The sequence below is a fragment of the Chiloscyllium plagiosum genome, unplaced genomic scaffold (assembly GCF_037043375.1).
Source record: "Chiloscyllium plagiosum isolate Xiang-an unplaced genomic scaffold, Cpla_swu_hap1 HiC_scaffold_26, whole genome shotgun sequence".
Taxonomy (NCBI): Eukaryota; Metazoa; Chordata; class Chondrichthyes; order Orectolobiformes; family Hemiscylliidae; genus Chiloscyllium; species Chiloscyllium plagiosum.
In genome coordinates, this window is record NW_028270164.1 from 35920137 (window position 1) to 35938898 (window position 18762).

Sequence of the window (18762 nt, forward strand, 5' to 3'; positions counted from 1 at the left end):
TTATAGCTTCCACCATTCACCTTAAATTTATGTCCCCTTGTAACACTCTGTTGTACCCGGGGAAAAAGTCTCTGACTGTCTACTCTATCTATTCCTCTGATCATCTTATAAACCTCTATCAAGTCACACCTCATCCTTCGCCGTTCCAATGAGAAAAGGCCTAGCACTCTCAACCTATCCTCGTACGACCTATTCTCCATTCCATGCAACATCCTGGTAAATCTTCTCTACACCCTCTCCAAAGCTTCCACATCTTTCCGAAAATGAGGCGACCAGAACTGCACACAGTACTCCAAAGGTCCTATACAGCTCACGACTCTTGAATTCATCCCTCTGCTAATGAACGCTAATACGCCACAAACCCACATCACACACACACACACACACACACACACACACACACACACACACACACACACACACACACACACACACACACACACACACACACACACACACACACACACACACACCCATACCACACGCCCACGCACACCGCACACACACACACCGCACGCGCACACCACACAAACACACACCACACACACACACCACACACCAAACACATACGCACACCACACACCCACACCACACACACACCGCATACACCACATACACCGCACACACACCATACACACACCACACACCACACACCACACACCACACGCCACACACACCACACACACACCACACACACACCACACACACACACCACACACATTGCACACACCACACACACTGCACACACACCACACACACACACACCGCACACACACACACCACACACACACACCACACACACTGCACACACACCATACACACACACACACACCACACACCACACACCGCACACACACACCACACACCACACACCACACACCACACACACACCACACACACACCACACACACACCACACACACACCACACACACACACACCACACACACCACACACATTGCACACACCACACACACTGCACACACACCACACACACACACACCGCACACACACACACCACACACACTGCACACACACCATACACACACACACACACCACACACCACACACCGCACACACACACCACACACCACACACCACACACCACGCACACCACACACACACCACACACACACTACACACCACACACACACATTTTTATTGCAACATTTTGACAGGTTCCACCTCTGCCCTGTACAGGACAATGTTGGAGAGATTATCTGGGGAAAAGGTGGTTTAGGGTACGCCCTTGTGTAGAACTCCAGGGAAAGTGTGGGGACAGAGAGAGGTCGGGAGGTCAATCACTTGGAGACTGTTTAATCTCTGTATACAAGAGACACGATCACTGTTGGAAACACGTCTTTAATGTAATGTTTCTATCGGGACCTCGAGGTCTCCTTCGGATAATCCAATTTTCGGATAATTGGAGTTCGGATAATCGAGGTTCCTCTGTATTGCTACATATCTGACGAGGTTGATTATAAATAGCTAAACCCTCTGAGGGGTAGTCAGGCTGGCAACCTACTTTTCAGGAAGGGAGCGTAACAGTGGGCAATACTCCTTTTAAGATCCAACCTTATTTCTCTCAAAACTGACTGTGCCATTTGGTAATGAAAATAAAATTCCAGGCCTTGCATCAATCTTTGCCAGATCCTGATCATTCTAAAAGTACTGCTCAAAAATAAGAATTAAGAATTGCAGGGTTTTAGATTCCCTCCTTTGTTGGCAAAACTATATATTTTGTTCTGCCTCTCTCCAGGTGTCAAAACAAGGAAATCATCAATCCCAGGAGTCACAATTATAGAATTTACAGATGATATCCCGCAAGGATGTAGTGTACCTGATATTGAACGCAGGCCAATCCCACTGACCATGCAGGAAGGTAAGTAACTAAAAAACGCATCTTCAACCTCAATCATGTTTATATTCAAAGGTGACCTTCAGAAAATCCTGTTGCCATTTTCTGACTTCTCTGTACATTTTAAAGTGCTTTCACATACTCAGTTTAACTGTGAAGTAAACAATTGGGAGGTCATAATGATTGATAAACTAACACTACAGATTGGAATTTCTGACCTGTCCTGAATCCAGGGTCAACTGGACTAGGACTCTTCTGTGACTGTACTCCAACCACATCTTCATTTGATGCTGCACAGATTAACACACAGAATCTTTTATGGGGTGAGGGGTTTGAAATTTCCTGGAGGTGTCAATTTTCTGAGGCATTCAATATAAAGAATTTCCAAAAGCGAAAACTGCCAGGAAGTTTAGTGACTTGAGGACAGAGACATAAGATATTTAACAAAAGTCCAAGTAGAGGTTATGTTACTTTTAAGCAGTGAGTTATTATGATCTGGAATACATTCACCAGTAAGGTTAGCACAAGCAGGTTCAATAATAACTTTAGAAGAGAAGTTGACATACATTTGAAGGGGAATCATTTGCATGGTGATGTAGAGAGGGCAGGGGTTGGAGTGATTTGAGTGGCTCTTTCAAATAGTTGACAAAGGCACACTGCATTAAGCAGTTTCCTTCAGTGGTGGAGGGAAGAATTTCCCCACAGTGATTGTGATAAGGAGGTAGATGGGCTGCCAAAATACATGAGTATGAACATTTGCCATATTCCCGCCACTGTTAAAGTTTCCAGGAGGTAGCTGCACTGCCAGATAGAGACTGCTGTAAACTGATAGCCAGCAGGCGATTAATCTTGTGAAGGAGACAATGAAATGGTGTGTTGTGGAGAATTCTCATTTTGCCAAGTGTGCATGTGACAACGTTTCAGAGTCACACCAGCAGTAAAGCAGTGAGAGCTCAGTGGCAGGTTAGAGTTGACAGCGATTGTGCAGCAACATTGTGTGGGGTAGGTGGGACTGAATAAAACACAGGAGGGGCGAGTTGATGAAGCAGATCAACACATTGTAGCCATAAAGTTTCGCCTAGCATTTTCAAGCTAAGATAAGTGAAAAAGCAGTCAAATTGAATGTAACCCATCATGATAACTTGTTCTTCTGTTATATGCAACTGATTTCTCAGCAGGAAAGGGTTGATGAATTATTGCACATGGTAATGATACTTCAATTTTTTATTGTTCAGAAATGATTTCATTAATGGCTTTTATTTTAATGTTTCTTTAAAAGGTAAAACTGCAAATTTCAAAGCCGCAGTACGAGGAAATCCAGAGCCTACTTTAGTCTGGAGCTTTAAAGGGGAAAGTCTCAGTAACGGTAACAAATATAAGGTTTCCTATGACAGAATTATGAATGAACATGTCTTACAGGTATGAACAATGCATCATTCATTATGAGGCATTCATCTCCCCAGTTTTTATTTGTTTTCTTTTTTGACAATGTGTAGAAATGTTAATTATAGTTTAACACTTGTTGAGATTGTACTTTATACCTAATCAATCTCATCAGTAAATTCTTCATTTTGAACAGCTTTTCCTACCTGGTCAGTAACAACCCTAGATGCAACAAGAATTTTTTTTACATTACATTACATTACAGTGTGGAAACAGGCCCTTCGGCCCAACAAGTCCACACCGACCCGCCGAAGCGCAACCCCACCCATACCCCTACATTTACCCCTTACCTAACACTACGGGCAATTTAGCATGGCCAATTCACCTGACCTGCACATCTTTGGACTGTGGGAGGAAACCGGAGCACCCGGAGGAAACCCACGCAGACACGGGGAGAACGTGCAAACTCCACACAGTCAGTTGCCTGAGGCGGGAATTGAACCCGGGTCTCTGGCGCTGTGAGGCAGCAGTGCTAGCCACTGTGCCATCGTGCCGCCACCGTGCCGCCCACAATTTAAGTGGAGATGCAAATTTATGCAATTCACTATTTTAGCATGACTATTTCTGAATTGTGAAAGACTGGTTTCTAAATACATGGTTTTGGAGGCAGAGTATTTGCTTTATTGTGTACAACTTAACTTTGGTGTCTAAAAAGGGTGATAAAACTAGGATTAGTGCTGGTTTCTGACAAGAGATTTACTCATGTTTGCAAAGAGGCATGGCTAAGGTGTTAAATGAATACTTTGTATTAACCTATAATGCAGCTACTGTCTAGGCTATTGTGACAGACAAGGAAGCTCGGTAACTAGATAAGTTTAATTAATAATGAATAGGTATTAAATAAGCTGTATGCACATGAAGTTAAGAAGGCACTGGGGCTAGATGAGATGAATTCAAGGATGTTGAAGGGGATGGGAGGGAAAATTGCAGAAGCACTACCAATAATTTTTCAATCTTCCCTAGCGTTGGGACATTGTTGAAGGGCTGGAGAATTGCAAACATTAAGCCGGTATTAAAAAAAAATTAGAAATATAAGCTCAGCAATTACAGACCAGACAATTAACCTTATAGAGTCATAGAATCATAGAGACGTACAGCACAGAAACAGACCCTTTGGTCCAACTCATCCATGCCGACCAGTTATCCTATCCTAATCATGACCCATTTTCCAGCCCTTGGCCCATATCCCTCTAGACACTTCCTATTCATATACCCATCCAGATATCTCTTAAATATTGCAACTATACCAGCCTCCACCACTTCTTCCAGCAGCTCATTCCTTACACATACCACCCTATGTGTGAAAAAGTTGCCCCTTAGGTCCCTTTTATATCTTTCCACTCCCATCCTAAGCCTATGCTCTCTGGTTCTGGACTCCTCCACCCCAGAGACAAAACTTTGTCTATTTATCCTATTGATGCCCCTCATGAATTTATAAACCTCTATAAAATCACCCCTCAGCCTTTTGGAAACAATTATTCAGAATAGAATTAACAGTCACATAGAAAGTATGGGATAATTTTACAGGAGTCAGCATGGATTTGTTCAGGGAAAATCATATCTACCTATTTTGCTGAAGTTTTTTGAAGTGATAACGGATGGTTGATGAGGGGAAGGCTATTGATGTGGTGCACTTGGACTTCCCAAAGGTGTTCGATACAGTGCCACAAAGAGACTTATGAGGAAAGTGATAGTTCATGAATAGTAGCAACATAGATATAAAGTGGTAACATACCGAGTAATGAGGTAATAGGTATTTTGGGGCTGGAGGAGGGTTTGTGGCAGAACTCCCTGGGTCAGTAATAAAGCATTGCTCTTCTTGGCATATATTAGTGATTTAGGGCTCGGCATGTAGGGACCAATTTCAAAGTTTGTGAATGACTTAAAGCATGGATGAATTGTAAACTATGAAAGGAAAGCATTAAATGTCAATAAATACATTAATAAATTAGCAGAGTGGGCAAACAAATGGCAGATAAGCTAGAGTGATATATTTTGTTCCAATGATAATGGAGACACAAAATAAATTAAAGGGTATTATTCTAAAAGGAGGGCAGGAGCAGGGAGACCTTGGTGCATAAGTCATTAAAGAGCTGTTAATAAAGCACACAGTATCTTCAGAGGTATAGAGTACAACAACTGAGATGTTATACTTAACCTATAAAGAGCACAAGTGTACCCTCTGCTGGAGAACGGCATACAATTCTGGTTGTCACTGTTTAGGAAGAATGTGAACACATTGGAGAGAAGTAAAGAATGGCTCCAGGGTTGAGAAACTTCAGTTATGAGGATAATTTAAAGGTACAGAAGGTAAAGTCACATGGTATAGGGATGAGCTAGCAAGATGGATACATAACTGGCTTAGTCATAGGAGACGTAGGATAGTGGTGGAAGGAGGGCTGTGACTAATGGTGTTCCATAGGGATCAGGGCTGGGACCTCTGCTGTTTGTAAATGCTTTGGAGGAAAATGTAGTTGGTCTTATTAGTAGGTTTAGAGTTTGTGAGAAGATTTGTAGCTTGGGTGCTCGTTGTTGTGGTTCTGTTCGCCGAGCTGGGAATTTGTGTTGCAGACGTTTCGTCCCCTGTCTAGGTGACATCCTCAGTGCTTGGGAGCCTCCTGTGAAGCGCTTCTGTGATCTTTCCTCCGGCATTTGTAGTGGTTTGAATCTGCCGCTTCCGGTTGTCAGTTCCAGCTGTCCGTTGCAGTGGTCGGTATATTGGGTCCAGGTCGATGTGCTTATTGATTGAATCTGTGGATGAGTGCCATGCCTCTAGGAATTCCCTGGCTGTTCTCTGTTTGGCTTGTCCTATAATAGTAGTGTTGTCCCAGTCGAATTCATGTTGCTTGTCATCATTCGATGTAACGACACTGTTCAACTCTATCGACAAAGCCCTAGCCAGAGAAACAATAGCCAACCTGCTGGACATACAGAACAGACAACAGGACATTGAACCTATCAACAAAGACGACATATTCAAACGACTGGACCTGTGCCTCACAACACACTTCACATTCAACAACCAAATATATGAACAAATCAACGGCACACCCATGGGCTCACCCATCTCTGGACTCATAGCAGAAGCGGTAATGCAAAGATTAGAACAAACAGTCTTACTGCAAATTCAACCCAAACTCTGGGTCAGATATGTGGATGACACCTTTGTAATCATTAAAAACACAGAAATAGAGAACACACACCGGATCATTAACGCCACACTCACAGGAATCCGATTCACTAGAGAGGAAGAAAAGGACAACCAACTCCCATTCCTAGACGTGATGGTACAGAGAACACCAAACGGAGAATTCACCACAAAGGTATACAGGAAAGCCACACACACAGACCATGTCCTGAACTACGAAAGCAATCACCCCAACACACATAAAAGAAGTTGCATCAATACACTGTTCAAAAGGGCCACAACACACTGCAGTACACCAGAATTGCAAAAAGAGGAAGAAGAACACCGATACAATGTATTTTCCAAAAACGGATACCCGCGCAATTTCATCAACAGATGCCTAAGGGAAAGACAACAGAATGAGGACATGCCACAACCCAAAGGACTAGCCACACTACCATACATCAAGAGCATTTCCGAACTGACAGCCAGACTACTGCGACCACTAGGACTCATTACAGCACACAAACCAATAGCCAAACTCAGACAACTCACCAGAACGAAGGACCCAACACCCAGCAAGAGCAAAACCAATGTAGTGTACAAACTCCCATGCAAGGACTGCACAAAACACTACATAGGACAAACAGGAAGACAGCTAACGATCCGCATCCATGAACACCAACTAGCCACGAAACGACACAACCAGCTATCCTTAGTAGCCACACACGCAAGATGACAAGCAACATGAATTCGACTGGGACAACACTACTATTATAGGACAAGCCAAACAGAGGACAGCCAGGGAATTCCTAGAGGCATGGCACTCATCCACAGATTCAATCAATAAGCACATCGACCTGGACCCAATATACTGACCACTGCAACGGACAGCTGGAACTGACAACCGGAAGCGGCAGATTCAAACCACTACAAATGCCGGAGGAAAGATCACAGAAGCGCTTCATAGGAGGCTCCCAAGCACTGAGGATGTCACCTAGACAGGGGACGAAACGTCTGCAACACAAATTCCCAGCTCAGCGAACAGAACCACAACAGTAGGTTTAGAGCTGATACAAAGATTAGTAGAGTTGCAGACAGTGAGGAAGATTGTCAGAGGATACATCAGGGTATAGATCAGTTGGAGGTATGATCAGAAAAATGGCAGATGGAATTCAATCTATACAAATATGAGGTGATGCATTTTGGAAGGTCAACTACAAGTGGAAATTATATAGTGAATGGCAGAACCCTCAGATATGCAGGGGGATCTGGGTCTGCAGGTCCACAGATCACTGAAGGTGGCAACGCAGGTAGATAAGGTAGTAAAAAAGGCTTATGGCATGCTTGTCTTCATTAAAAGGGGCATTAAGTATAAGGATAGATAAGTTATACTGCAGCTTTATAGAACTTTAGTTCGGCCACACTTGGAATATTACATACTGTTCTAGTCACCACACTACCCGAAGGATGTGGATGCTTTGGAGACAATAAAGAAAAGGTTTATGAGGATGTTGCCTGGTATGGGAGATTTTAGCTATGAAGGAAGATTGGATGGCCTTGATTTGTTTTCACTGGAATGCAGGAGGTTGATTGGCGACCTGATGGACATTTATAAGATTATGAATGGCATGGATAAAGTAGCAAGTATAAAGCTTTTTCCCAGAGTGGAGGGGTCAATTACTAGGCGACAAAGGTTTAAGAGAGATGTGCGAAGCAAGTTTTTCACACAAAGGGTTGAGTCCCTGGAGCATGTAGCCAGAGGAGGTGGTGGAAGCAGACATAATAGCAGCATTCAAGAAACACCTGCATGAATAAATGAATAGGGAGGGAATAGCGGGATAAGGATCCTGTAAGTGAAGGCAGTTTTAGTATGGAAGGCAAAATGTGTCAGCGCAGGCTTGGAAAACTGAAGGGCCTGTTCCTGTGCTGCATTGTTCTTTGTTCTTTTAGTTGGGACTGTTTCCTTTGAGAGGAGAAGGCTGAGCAGAGATTTGATAGAAGCTTTCGAAATAGAGATCTGGTTAACTTGGATAAGGAGAAATTATTCCTGCTCATAAAGGGGTCAAAAACCAAAGGGCACCATTTTAAAATATTGCATAACAAATACGTGATGAGAGAAAAAGACATTTTCACACATCTTATAATCTCTGTAAAGTTCTCCTGCTGATGATGGCATAGAACCAAATCATGTATCAATTACAGACAAATTCACATTGACCTGCTTTTTACCAAGGTTTAACTGCTCCAACTGTGGCTTCTCAGAAAAAAAATGATGCTCATTCCTAAAATCTTAACGCATCCAACTGGAAACAAGTAGTTTTCTGCTTCTGCTTTATTTGGGTTGATATCTGACACCAATGTCAATGTTCTGCCATAAATCCTGTATTGGATAAGGGCAGAAAGCACAAAATGGGAATATCATGGCTCACTGGGGTAGCAGACTGGAAATCAAGCATTAGTCTGGTGTTGTCACAAAAGTCCTTTATACATTTTTAGTCCACAATCAAAAAGACTGACATTTTTAAAATGTTCTCCACAGGACAAGAAATTATGAATCAATTTATTTTGAGTTTTTCTGCCACTTGTAATCTGTGTTAATCAAGAGCAGAAAACATCCCCAACAACCACCACAATATTATTCTGTTTTAATTTGTTTTGTTGAATAATAGAGCAGAATTAAACTTATTGAAAATATCCTAAACACAATTGTACATGCAAAATGTTGTACGCTTTTGTTTGTGAAAAGGACTTTCAAAGTTCTTTGAAAGAAAAATGTTTCTTTATTCAAAACTATTGAACTTTACATTGAATTTAATTTTCTAACATTATTAATAAGTGATTGTTTGTATTATAGTAGACTAATCACTGTCCTGAGTTTTGTAATCCCTCATTCCTTGTCATATGCGTGAATACTAATAATGTTCATTTTCATTCAGGCACACAAAATCGTTATAACAACAACATATTTATAACTTCCATGTGAATTATAATGTGCAAAACCACAACTCAGCAGGAGTTCTTTCAGCCCCTTGCACATGCTCCACCATTCAATAGGATCACAGTTGGTCTGATGGGAAACTTAAATCCACACAATCCCTCCTTCTCTTGATTACCTTTCAACCAGATACCTGACAATACTCGATCCACTTCTTCCTTTAGTATATTCAACATCTCTGCTTCCACTACTTTTTGATGAAAAGAGTTTTAAAGGCTCTCAACCCTCTGTTTTATGTGGACGTCGGCTGATGTTTAAACCCCTAGTTCTAGATTGTCCCATCTTCTCCTCATTGACCCTATCATGAATCCTGAGGATTTTACATGTTTCAATCAAGTCACTTCTTACTCTTCTAAAGCCCAGTGGATTCAAGCCTCACATAATTTCCTCATAACACAAACTGCTCATTCCAGGTGTCAGTCTAGTATGCCTACCTTAAACTGCCTCTAATGCATTTACATATTTCCATATATAATGTGACCGAACTGTGCACAATACTCCAATTGCAGTCTTACTAGTGCTTGTAACAATATGCAACTTAGAAGATGCTTTCTCATTTGCACTTCCCAATGATCATCTCATCAGTTTGAACTAACTGGGTAAGAGCCATTGCTCTAATACCCCCAAAACCCTTTGAATAGAGAATGTGGTATATGGATAATGCTTCAGGTTTTGAGACAGAAATTTATTGATTTATATGTATTACTATTTAAGATAAAACAACTGACTATAGATGATGCTGGTTCCTATAAGTGCACTGTTTCTAATGAATATGGAGAGGCGAGATGTGCAGCCAATCTTAATATCATAGAAGGTAAGACACTAATGCACTACACTAATGCTTACATGTTACCAACTAAAGAGGAAAGTTTAAATACATATTATTGTATGGACATTACAAATCATTATGTGATATGAACTGCTGCTTATGATGAAAGTTGCTGCCACCACACTCTTTAAGAGTAGGGCACTATTGCACCTGTTTTCCCTAGGATGGCAGGAAAAATCATTTCATGGTCTAACTAGAAGCCACTGTTTTAGTTGACAAGATATAACATATTCCATATTAGCAACTAGCTACAGGTTACCTGGTAATCATTGTTGCAGACACTCTTGAGATGCCCAGATGTTAGGTCTCATTCCTTAGAGTACTTAAACTGTTCTGCCTACCTGTCCACATGACATCATCATCAGCATGAATGATGATTGTGACATGCTTCAATATTAACCATTTCAGTGAATAACATACATGAGCAATCTTTAATTCTTAAAGCTATGCCATGTTCAACAGATTCACCATCTTGTGGCAACGAACAGAAATAGCATTTCCTGAACGAGGGACAAAAGTGGCACACAACAGGAAACATATTCTGGTCTGGCAGCATCTGTGGAGACAGAAACAAAGTTAACGTTGTAAGTCTAAAGTGATTCTTTCAGAAAAAAAGGGGCATATTGGACTCAAAACGTTAACTTTCTTTTTCTCTCTCTACAGATGTTGGCAGACCTGCTGAATTTCTCCAACGTTTTCTATTTTGGTTTCAGATTTCCAATATATACAATAGTCTTATTACAGGAAATATAATCCCATAGGCAATACAACTGGTTTATTGATACATTTTAGGAAACAATCCTTCTGTCCTCACTTGCTCGGGCCTATGTATGACTCAAATCCTGCACCAAATTGGTTGACTCATAACTGTCTTCTGAGGTGATCTACCTATAGCTAGGGATAAGCAATGGCTGCCAGCCTTGCCAGAATTGCTGACCTCCCAGTTGTAATTTTAAACAAGATATAGGAAACCATTATCAAAGAAAATAAGTGTTTTAGAGCTGGTAGGAAATAGGATAAATAACTCCAGTTGTAGAATAAACTCAAAATAACTCAAAAATGGCAATTTTGGAAAATTACAGCACATGAACAGGCCCTTCAGCCCTCAGAAGTTTGCTATGGGCTACCCTACCTTACCACTATGATCTGTTTTGCAAGTCAGCTTCAATCCTGTCATAACATAACTTCATAGATGCATTCTTGAAATCTAAAATTTTCCAGCAACTGTTGTAATTTCCATGTTTGTATTAACCAATTATATCAGCTAAGGGATAATCCCTAATATGTGAATAATCTTTATTCTTGTTGCACTTCATTGGAAAAAAGATTGTCTTTTATTTATGTTGATAGTACATAATTTAAATCTTAAAGTAAATGTGGTTAAAATTCAATGTATTCTCACAACGTTTGATCACTAAGTATGACCAAAGCTATCATTTTGGATTTGTGGAAACCACAACAAGGCTTTCATTCATTTGAAACATCAAAATTCACATAAGGCAAAGAGTTAGGCCATGTAAATATTGGTAGTATTACAGATTTTATTTTGATAAGTATCTTGATATTGTTCACATGGGTCAATATTTTTAGGCTCTGGATTCATGATGTTTCTACATGTGGAGATTTATGAGTGTCCCAATGGAAATTACCTTATCCTGCTGGTCATGTTATATCCACTGTTTGCAGAAGAAATCCTTGTTTCCAACAAGGTCAATAGAAAAGTCTTGATGGATATCAAACCAGATTGCTATTTTTTTCCCTAAACTAGCATTTTACCTGAAGCAAACAACACTGATAACTTAATTTTAAATTCCCCAAATTGGTGTTTCTACTGAATATATTCAACTAAATGTTACCATTTTAGTCCATGAGAGAGTAACTTACCACTAATCTTCATAATTGATTATGTTTATAATTCTCACATCAATTTCAGGGAGTGCTATTTTTGTACTGTTCATATATTTATTGAATGTATGACTGCAGAGTACAAAACTACATTTGTTTTCTTTGCTGTAACATTTCTGAATTTTAAATAATATCTTTATCTTCTCATTGTTTGATACTGATATACATTTTCTTAATTAGTTGGTTACAAGAAGAAAATGAAAAAGCCTGGAGAAATACAAGGTGAGCATATGCAAGAGAAATTCACTTTCCGACTTATCTTACTTGATTATGCATAATTCCAAATAAAACTGGCTGAAATCATTAATATAACACAACACCATTATGAGTGTGAGGGAAAGGTGAAATAGTGATAGGCCAATTAGTCTGTTACTGTTATTCGGCAAGGTTTGGATTAATTTGGCTTTGTTAAGTGATGATTGTGTCTTATTAACTTTGTTGAATATTTTGAGGAAGTAACGAGCAGGATTAATGAGGGTTGTGCAGTGAATGTTGCCTATATGGATCTTAGTAAGGCATTTGACAGGTCCCGGATAGCAGACTTGTCGGAAAAATTACAGCCCTTGAAATGCTTTGGAGGCAGGTCAGAGAAGGTTCATGAGGTTAATTCCATAGCTGAAAGACTTGTTTTATGAGGAGAGATGAGGCAGTTTAGGCCTGCACCTGGTAGAGTTGAGAAGAATCAAAGGCGATTTAATTGATGTAGATAAGGTGCTAAAGAGGATTGAAAAAGTAGATGTAAAGCAGATGTTCCCCTTCTGGAGCAATAAAGAACAAGAGATTATCAGTTCTGGCTAAGGGGTGGCAGATTCAATGATGAGGAATAATTGCTATGGAATTCACTACCTCAGGATGCCAAGACACTGGATAAATTTAAGGTGGAGATAGACAGAGTTTTAATTAATACTGGGATAATGGATTATGGGCAACAGGGAGGAAAGTGGATTTGAGGCCAGGGAACGAGATCAGCTATGATCATATTGAATGGTGGAAAAGGCTCAAGGTTGAATTGCTTACTTCTATTTCTAGTTCTTATGTTATAATACAAGGGAAAGTGGGTGCAAAACTGGCTGAGTGACAGGAATCAAGGTGTAATCGTTTTGGTTTATGGCAACAGAAAGCAGTTTGCAGTGGTCTGTGGTGGCCTAGAGGGTTCACTTTTGGGTCCCCCATTGTTCTTGGAAGATATTAATGTCTTAAACTTAAGCATGGAAGGCATAATTGGCCAGGTAATTCATTATCAAGAGGATTGCTGTCAAGTGAAGAATGATATCAATGGTTTGGTTGAGTGGGTAGAAAAATAGCATATGGAATTCAATCCAGAGAAGTTCGAGGTTATGCATTTGGGGATGTTAAAGGAAATAAGAAAATATACAATAAACAGGAGAGTACTGAGCAGGGTAGAGGAAGTGAAAGACATTGAATTGCATGTCCACAGGTCCCTGAAGGTGACACGACAGCTGGATAAGGTTATAAAAGGCAAATGGCACTCTTTCATCATTGTTTGAAGTATTGAATACAAAAGCAGGAATGTCATGCTAGAACTGCACAAGTCACTAGTTAAAGAACAGCTGGAGTTTTGTGTGCAGATCTGGTTACCAAGTGCATTGTGCATTTCATGAGAGGACAGTAGCCAGTTCTGGAATATTGCAGCTGATAATGACAGAGTTCAGAAGTGGAACTACAATTCTTTAATCGGCAAACCACATCATGCTGAGATAACAAACTTAGATTGAGGACAAAATAGCCCTATGTATATAGAGTTTAAATACCTAATAATTTAAAGACTTTTTATTAAACACATTATGTTCTTTGGATTCTATTCTCAGCAGGTAAAAATACAGACCCTACAGACTTTCGGAAGATGTTGAAAAAACGGTAAGATATTTAAGGATAAAATGTAGCAATTAATGAATAAAATATTGTATTCTGAAATAAAATGCTTAAAAGGAAGGAAAAGGAAGACTTGCATTTTAATATCACATTCATGATTACCAAATGTCAAAAAGTATCTTGTAACTAATACATTACTTTTAAAGTGCTATTACGCTTGCAATTAAACACAGCAGTGTATTTGCTCAGAGCAAACTCTCACTGTCAGTAGTGCAATAATGAATGGGTAACCAATTATCTGTGGTGTTGATTTTGAGATATATATATTGGCCCAAACACTGAGAATAATTCTCCTGTGCTTCTTGAAAATAATGTTGTGGGATTTTTTTATGCCAATTTGACAGGGCAGATAAGCCTTAATACATGTTATGCTGCATGATGAAATGGTGCCACTAGTTGGAATTTACAGTGAGAGCAACTAAGGGGGAAAAGAAAGAAACTATAATTGAACAAAGGTCTCAGCATGTGCTGGAAAAACAGTAGGTGATGTGAATTGCCGTTAACATAATTATTCTCAAACGACTATTTCCAGCATAATACCCTAATCTGCTCCTGTTACCCTCCACATCCCTTCCATTGTACTTTTCCATTGCAAGTGCATGAAATGTAATACTTTCCTGTTGCCTCTTCTCTTCATACCAAACCCAAACATCCCTTCCAAACAAAACAAGGATTTATTTGTACATTTTTCAATTTAACATCCTGTAAATTATACTGCCCATGATTTGGATTTTTTGGGTGTCACTGAATAGGTTGTTTATTGCCTATCCTTAGTGTCCAGAGGGCGATGAAGAGGCAGCTACACGTTGCTATGGGTGCGGAGTCACATGTATTGGGTAAAGATGGCAGATTTCATTTTCTAAAGAACATTAATAAACGAGATGGTTCTACAACTGGCAAAGGTCATCCGTAGGCTAGCTTTTAATTCCAGATTTTATTGAATTTAAAACTCACCATCTGCTATGGTGGAATTTGAGTGTATTCCCCAGAACCCAATTTTTTGTCCATGGTGTAATAAATTAGTATTGACCAGGTAGAGGTCAGAAAAATGTCAGGACTCAACTGATAATTATTGTCAATGAAAACGCCAACATTCTGTCAACATTTTTGTAGGAGATTGCACAGTGCTGTACAATAATTGATTCTTTGTTGATCTGGGAACTCAACCAGGGAGGTGTAGAAATGTCTGCAGGTGTAGTGTGCGTCAGCAGATTCTGTGGCTATGACTTATTGTCTGCAGCTCAAGAAATGCACAATGTATTATATGTAGTTAGCTCTTTCCGTGGAAGATTTTAGCATATCTATAAATTGGGTTTTACGTATACTATTTACAGCAAATAGGTTTTGTTTCCTGGATTCCTTTGCAACTAGGAACATGAATTCTATACACACATGCACATTGCATACCTTGTATCTGCAGTTACAGGTATGCAAGTATCAATGCATGAGCACCCCCGATCCAATCCAGCCAATGCAGATTGTTCTGCTGGTCCTTTTCCCCGACCAAAGGAGCCTGAGAGTATAGAAGATCAGAATGCTCATTCTCTTTTATTTTCATCGACCTAATGAGAGGTTAATAATATGTAAGGCCATCTGAATGTCTAACTTGTAACTTTTTTCTGGAAAGTAAAGAAGCTCTGCCTGACTTAAGGCCACGTGATAAAAGCTGGTAGAAAAATACTTGGTGCAGTGGTCACTTTCAATGGCACAAAAATCTTTTACCCTGAAGATACTAAATAGGAGTGTGTGTGTGTGTGTGTGATCAGATCCTTTGATCCAACTCAAACATTATACAAAATATTGACAATTTTTGATGGAAAGTCAAGGCCCAGCTCTTTGTGAATTAAAGCACACTGTCAGAGACCTCAACAATTTCATCATGTTCAGCACAATATTGTGAACCGAAGGGCCTATTCCTGTACTATACTGTTCTAAGTTCTGTGTTAAAATGTTGCCTGATTTATTTAACACAGCATATGTGCTTTACAGTGTCAAATAAATTTATTACACTTTACATATTACATTGACACGTTGTGCAGTGCTCCACCACCTGTAAAAAAAGAACAGAAAGTTCCAGATGAAAAAGTCTGGGAAATTCTCATGCACGCTGACAAGAAAGATTATGAAAGGATTTGCATGGAGTATGGCCTCACTGACTTCCGTGGCATGTTAACAAAACTGAAGCAAATGAAAAAGGACAGAGAGGAAAAGCAAGCACAGGTAATCTCTCTTTCAGCTGGTGGCTATTCCTACAAATTAGTTTTTAAAAAATCTTTCCTTGAAATGTTTCCCTGATATTATCTCACCTTTCTGGTGAAACAGAACTTATCTCAGTTATGTAACAAATATGTGGCGAATCATATTGTTGTACTTTGGAGCTGAATATTTAATTTAGGATAAAATGGAAGATTGAATCTTCTGAATTCTCCTGATGACAAGACTAGATGCTTTGTGAATAAAAGCAAAAGGGTGAGAGGGAAGCAAAGAGAGAGAGATGTTCACCTCTATAAAACATGACAAAGCAATTGATATGAAGAATATTGTTTTTTTATAAATTGTTACATTTTAATCAATATTGTCAATTTAAATACAAAATTAAGTTACTGGTCTAGAAGATAGCTAACTAAAGTATACAGGGCTCATGCAATTCATGTTGCACTGGTGTAAATTTGAGGGGAAAAATGTCCATAGCAAGCCATTGTAGTACTGAGTCACAAGCTTTCCTAAAATCATTAATCATCATAGACAAGATCAGTATGCAATAATTTGAGAGATCAGAGAGCAAATGGATGAAGACAGGAAGTTTCTACTGCTTTGTATACACAAAACAGAGGGGTGGTCATACTCAGGCTGAAGGACAGATTATAAAGATCTAAACATGATTGGGAGATTTGCCTAACTTTGGTTAAAATGGGGTGTCTCCTAATCCACACTATGAAAGTTAAGATATTTTCCAGTCTTTCGAGTGCAGAGTCTTTCAATTAACAACTTTAGTGGATAGATGTGTTACTGATTAGCATATCCTCTAACTTATTTCCTTAACCTCCTCTTTGTATTTCTAGTACGTGAAAGAAATTAGCAATCTGAAACATGTTGAAACAAAGTCAGATGGATCAGCTAGCTTTGGATTTGATATGGAACTCAAAAGTCCAGAGTTAAATATTTATTTATACAAGGTGAATATTTCTTTTGACTGAATGAACTTACAGCATGAATATACTGTTTATCAGAGATGGACCAGAACATTTGTTTTCCTGTTATTTGTAATGCATATCATTTTGCACCTAGATGTTAATTAATTATATATTATGTAATCAAATGCTTCAGTAATTTGGTGACCAATCCTTTTGTGACCGTACAGTTACGGGGCTGTTTTTATTCATTCATGAGATGTGGGGGTTGCCAGCTAGCCAGCACTTATTGCCTGTCCCGAGTTGCCCTTGAGAAAGTAGTGGTGAGCTGCCTTCTTGAACCCCTGCAGTTCACCTGCTGTGAATTCACTCACAATGCCACACGGGAGGGAATACCAGGATTTTGACCCAGCAACAGTGAAGGAAGTATGACATATTTCTGAATCAGGATGGTAGCTTGGAGAGGAACTTGAAGGTGATGGTGTTTCTATATACCTGCTGCCCTTATCTTTCTAGATGGAAGTAGTCATGGGTTTGGATCTTTGATGAATTTCTGCAGTGCATCTTGTAAACAGTGTACACTATTGCTATTGAGCTTCTTTGGTGGAGGGAGTGGATGTTTATGGATGTGATGCCAAGTGGGCTGTTTTGTCCTGGATGGTGTTATGCTTCTTGACTGTTCTTGGAGCTGCACTCATCCAGGTCAGTGGTGAATATTTTATCACAGTCCTGACTTGTGCCTTGAAGATGATGGACAGGCTTTGGGGAGTTAGAAATGAGTTACTCGCCACAGTATTCCTTGTCTCTGACTTGCTCTTGTGGTCATTGTGATAATTTAGTGAATCACGTTAAGTTTCTGGTCAATGGTAACCCCCAGGATGTTGATAGTGGCAGAACCAATGACAATAATGCCATTGAATGTCAAAGAGCAGTGGGTAGGTAATCTCTTATTGTTAGTGGTCACTGCCCGGTATTTGTGTGGCCCAAATGTTACTTGCCACTTGTCAGCCCAAGCCTGGAAATTATCCCGATATTATTGTGTTTGAACTTGGACTGATCTGAGGAATCATGAATCATGCTGAACATTGTGCAGTCATCATTGAACATTCCCACTCTCACATTACAATAGAAGGAAGGAAGCATCTGAAGATAGTTGGGCGTACAACACTACCCTGAGGAACTCCTGCAGAGATGCCCTGGAGCTAAGGTGTGGCATCCAACAAGAATGGCCAACTTCCTATCTGTCAGATACAACTCCAACCACCAGAAACATTATCCCCAGACTCCCACTGATTCCAGTTTTGCTCGGGATCTTTGATGCCACACTGGGCATGTTGATGTCAAGGGCTGTCACTCTCACCTCACCTCTAGAATTCAGCTCTTTTGTCCATGTTTGAACCCAGGCTATAATGAGGTCAGGAGCTGAGTGGCCCTGATGGAACCCAAACTGAGCATTGCTGAGCAGGTGCTGCTTAAAAGCACTATTGATGACACCTTTAATCATTTTATTGATCATAAAGAGTAAACTGATGGGATGGTAATTGGCCAGGATTTGTCTTTTGTTTTGCATACAGGACATA

At 39.9% G+C, this 18762-nt stretch overlaps 1 protein-coding gene across 1 annotated transcript in view; it reads left to right on the plus strand.

Annotated features, from left to right (window-relative positions):
* igfn1.1 (immunoglobulin like and fibronectin type III domain containing 1, tandem duplicate 1) overlaps positions 1-18762 on the plus strand; it is an 83748-nt gene that overhangs the window by 19096 nt on the left and 45890 nt on the right. The window contains exons 3-9 of the mRNA XM_087973623.1: positions 1758-1880; positions 3136-3275; positions 10139-10238; positions 12339-12380; positions 13991-14036; positions 16091-16271; positions 17114-17227. Coding sequence (XP_087829749.1) covers positions 1758-1880; positions 3136-3275; positions 10139-10238; positions 12339-12380; positions 13991-14036; positions 16091-16271; positions 17114-17227 — 746 coding nt within the window. The remainder of the gene's footprint in view (positions 1-1757; positions 1881-3135; positions 3276-10138; positions 10239-12338; positions 12381-13990; positions 14037-16090; positions 16272-17113; positions 17228-18762) is intronic.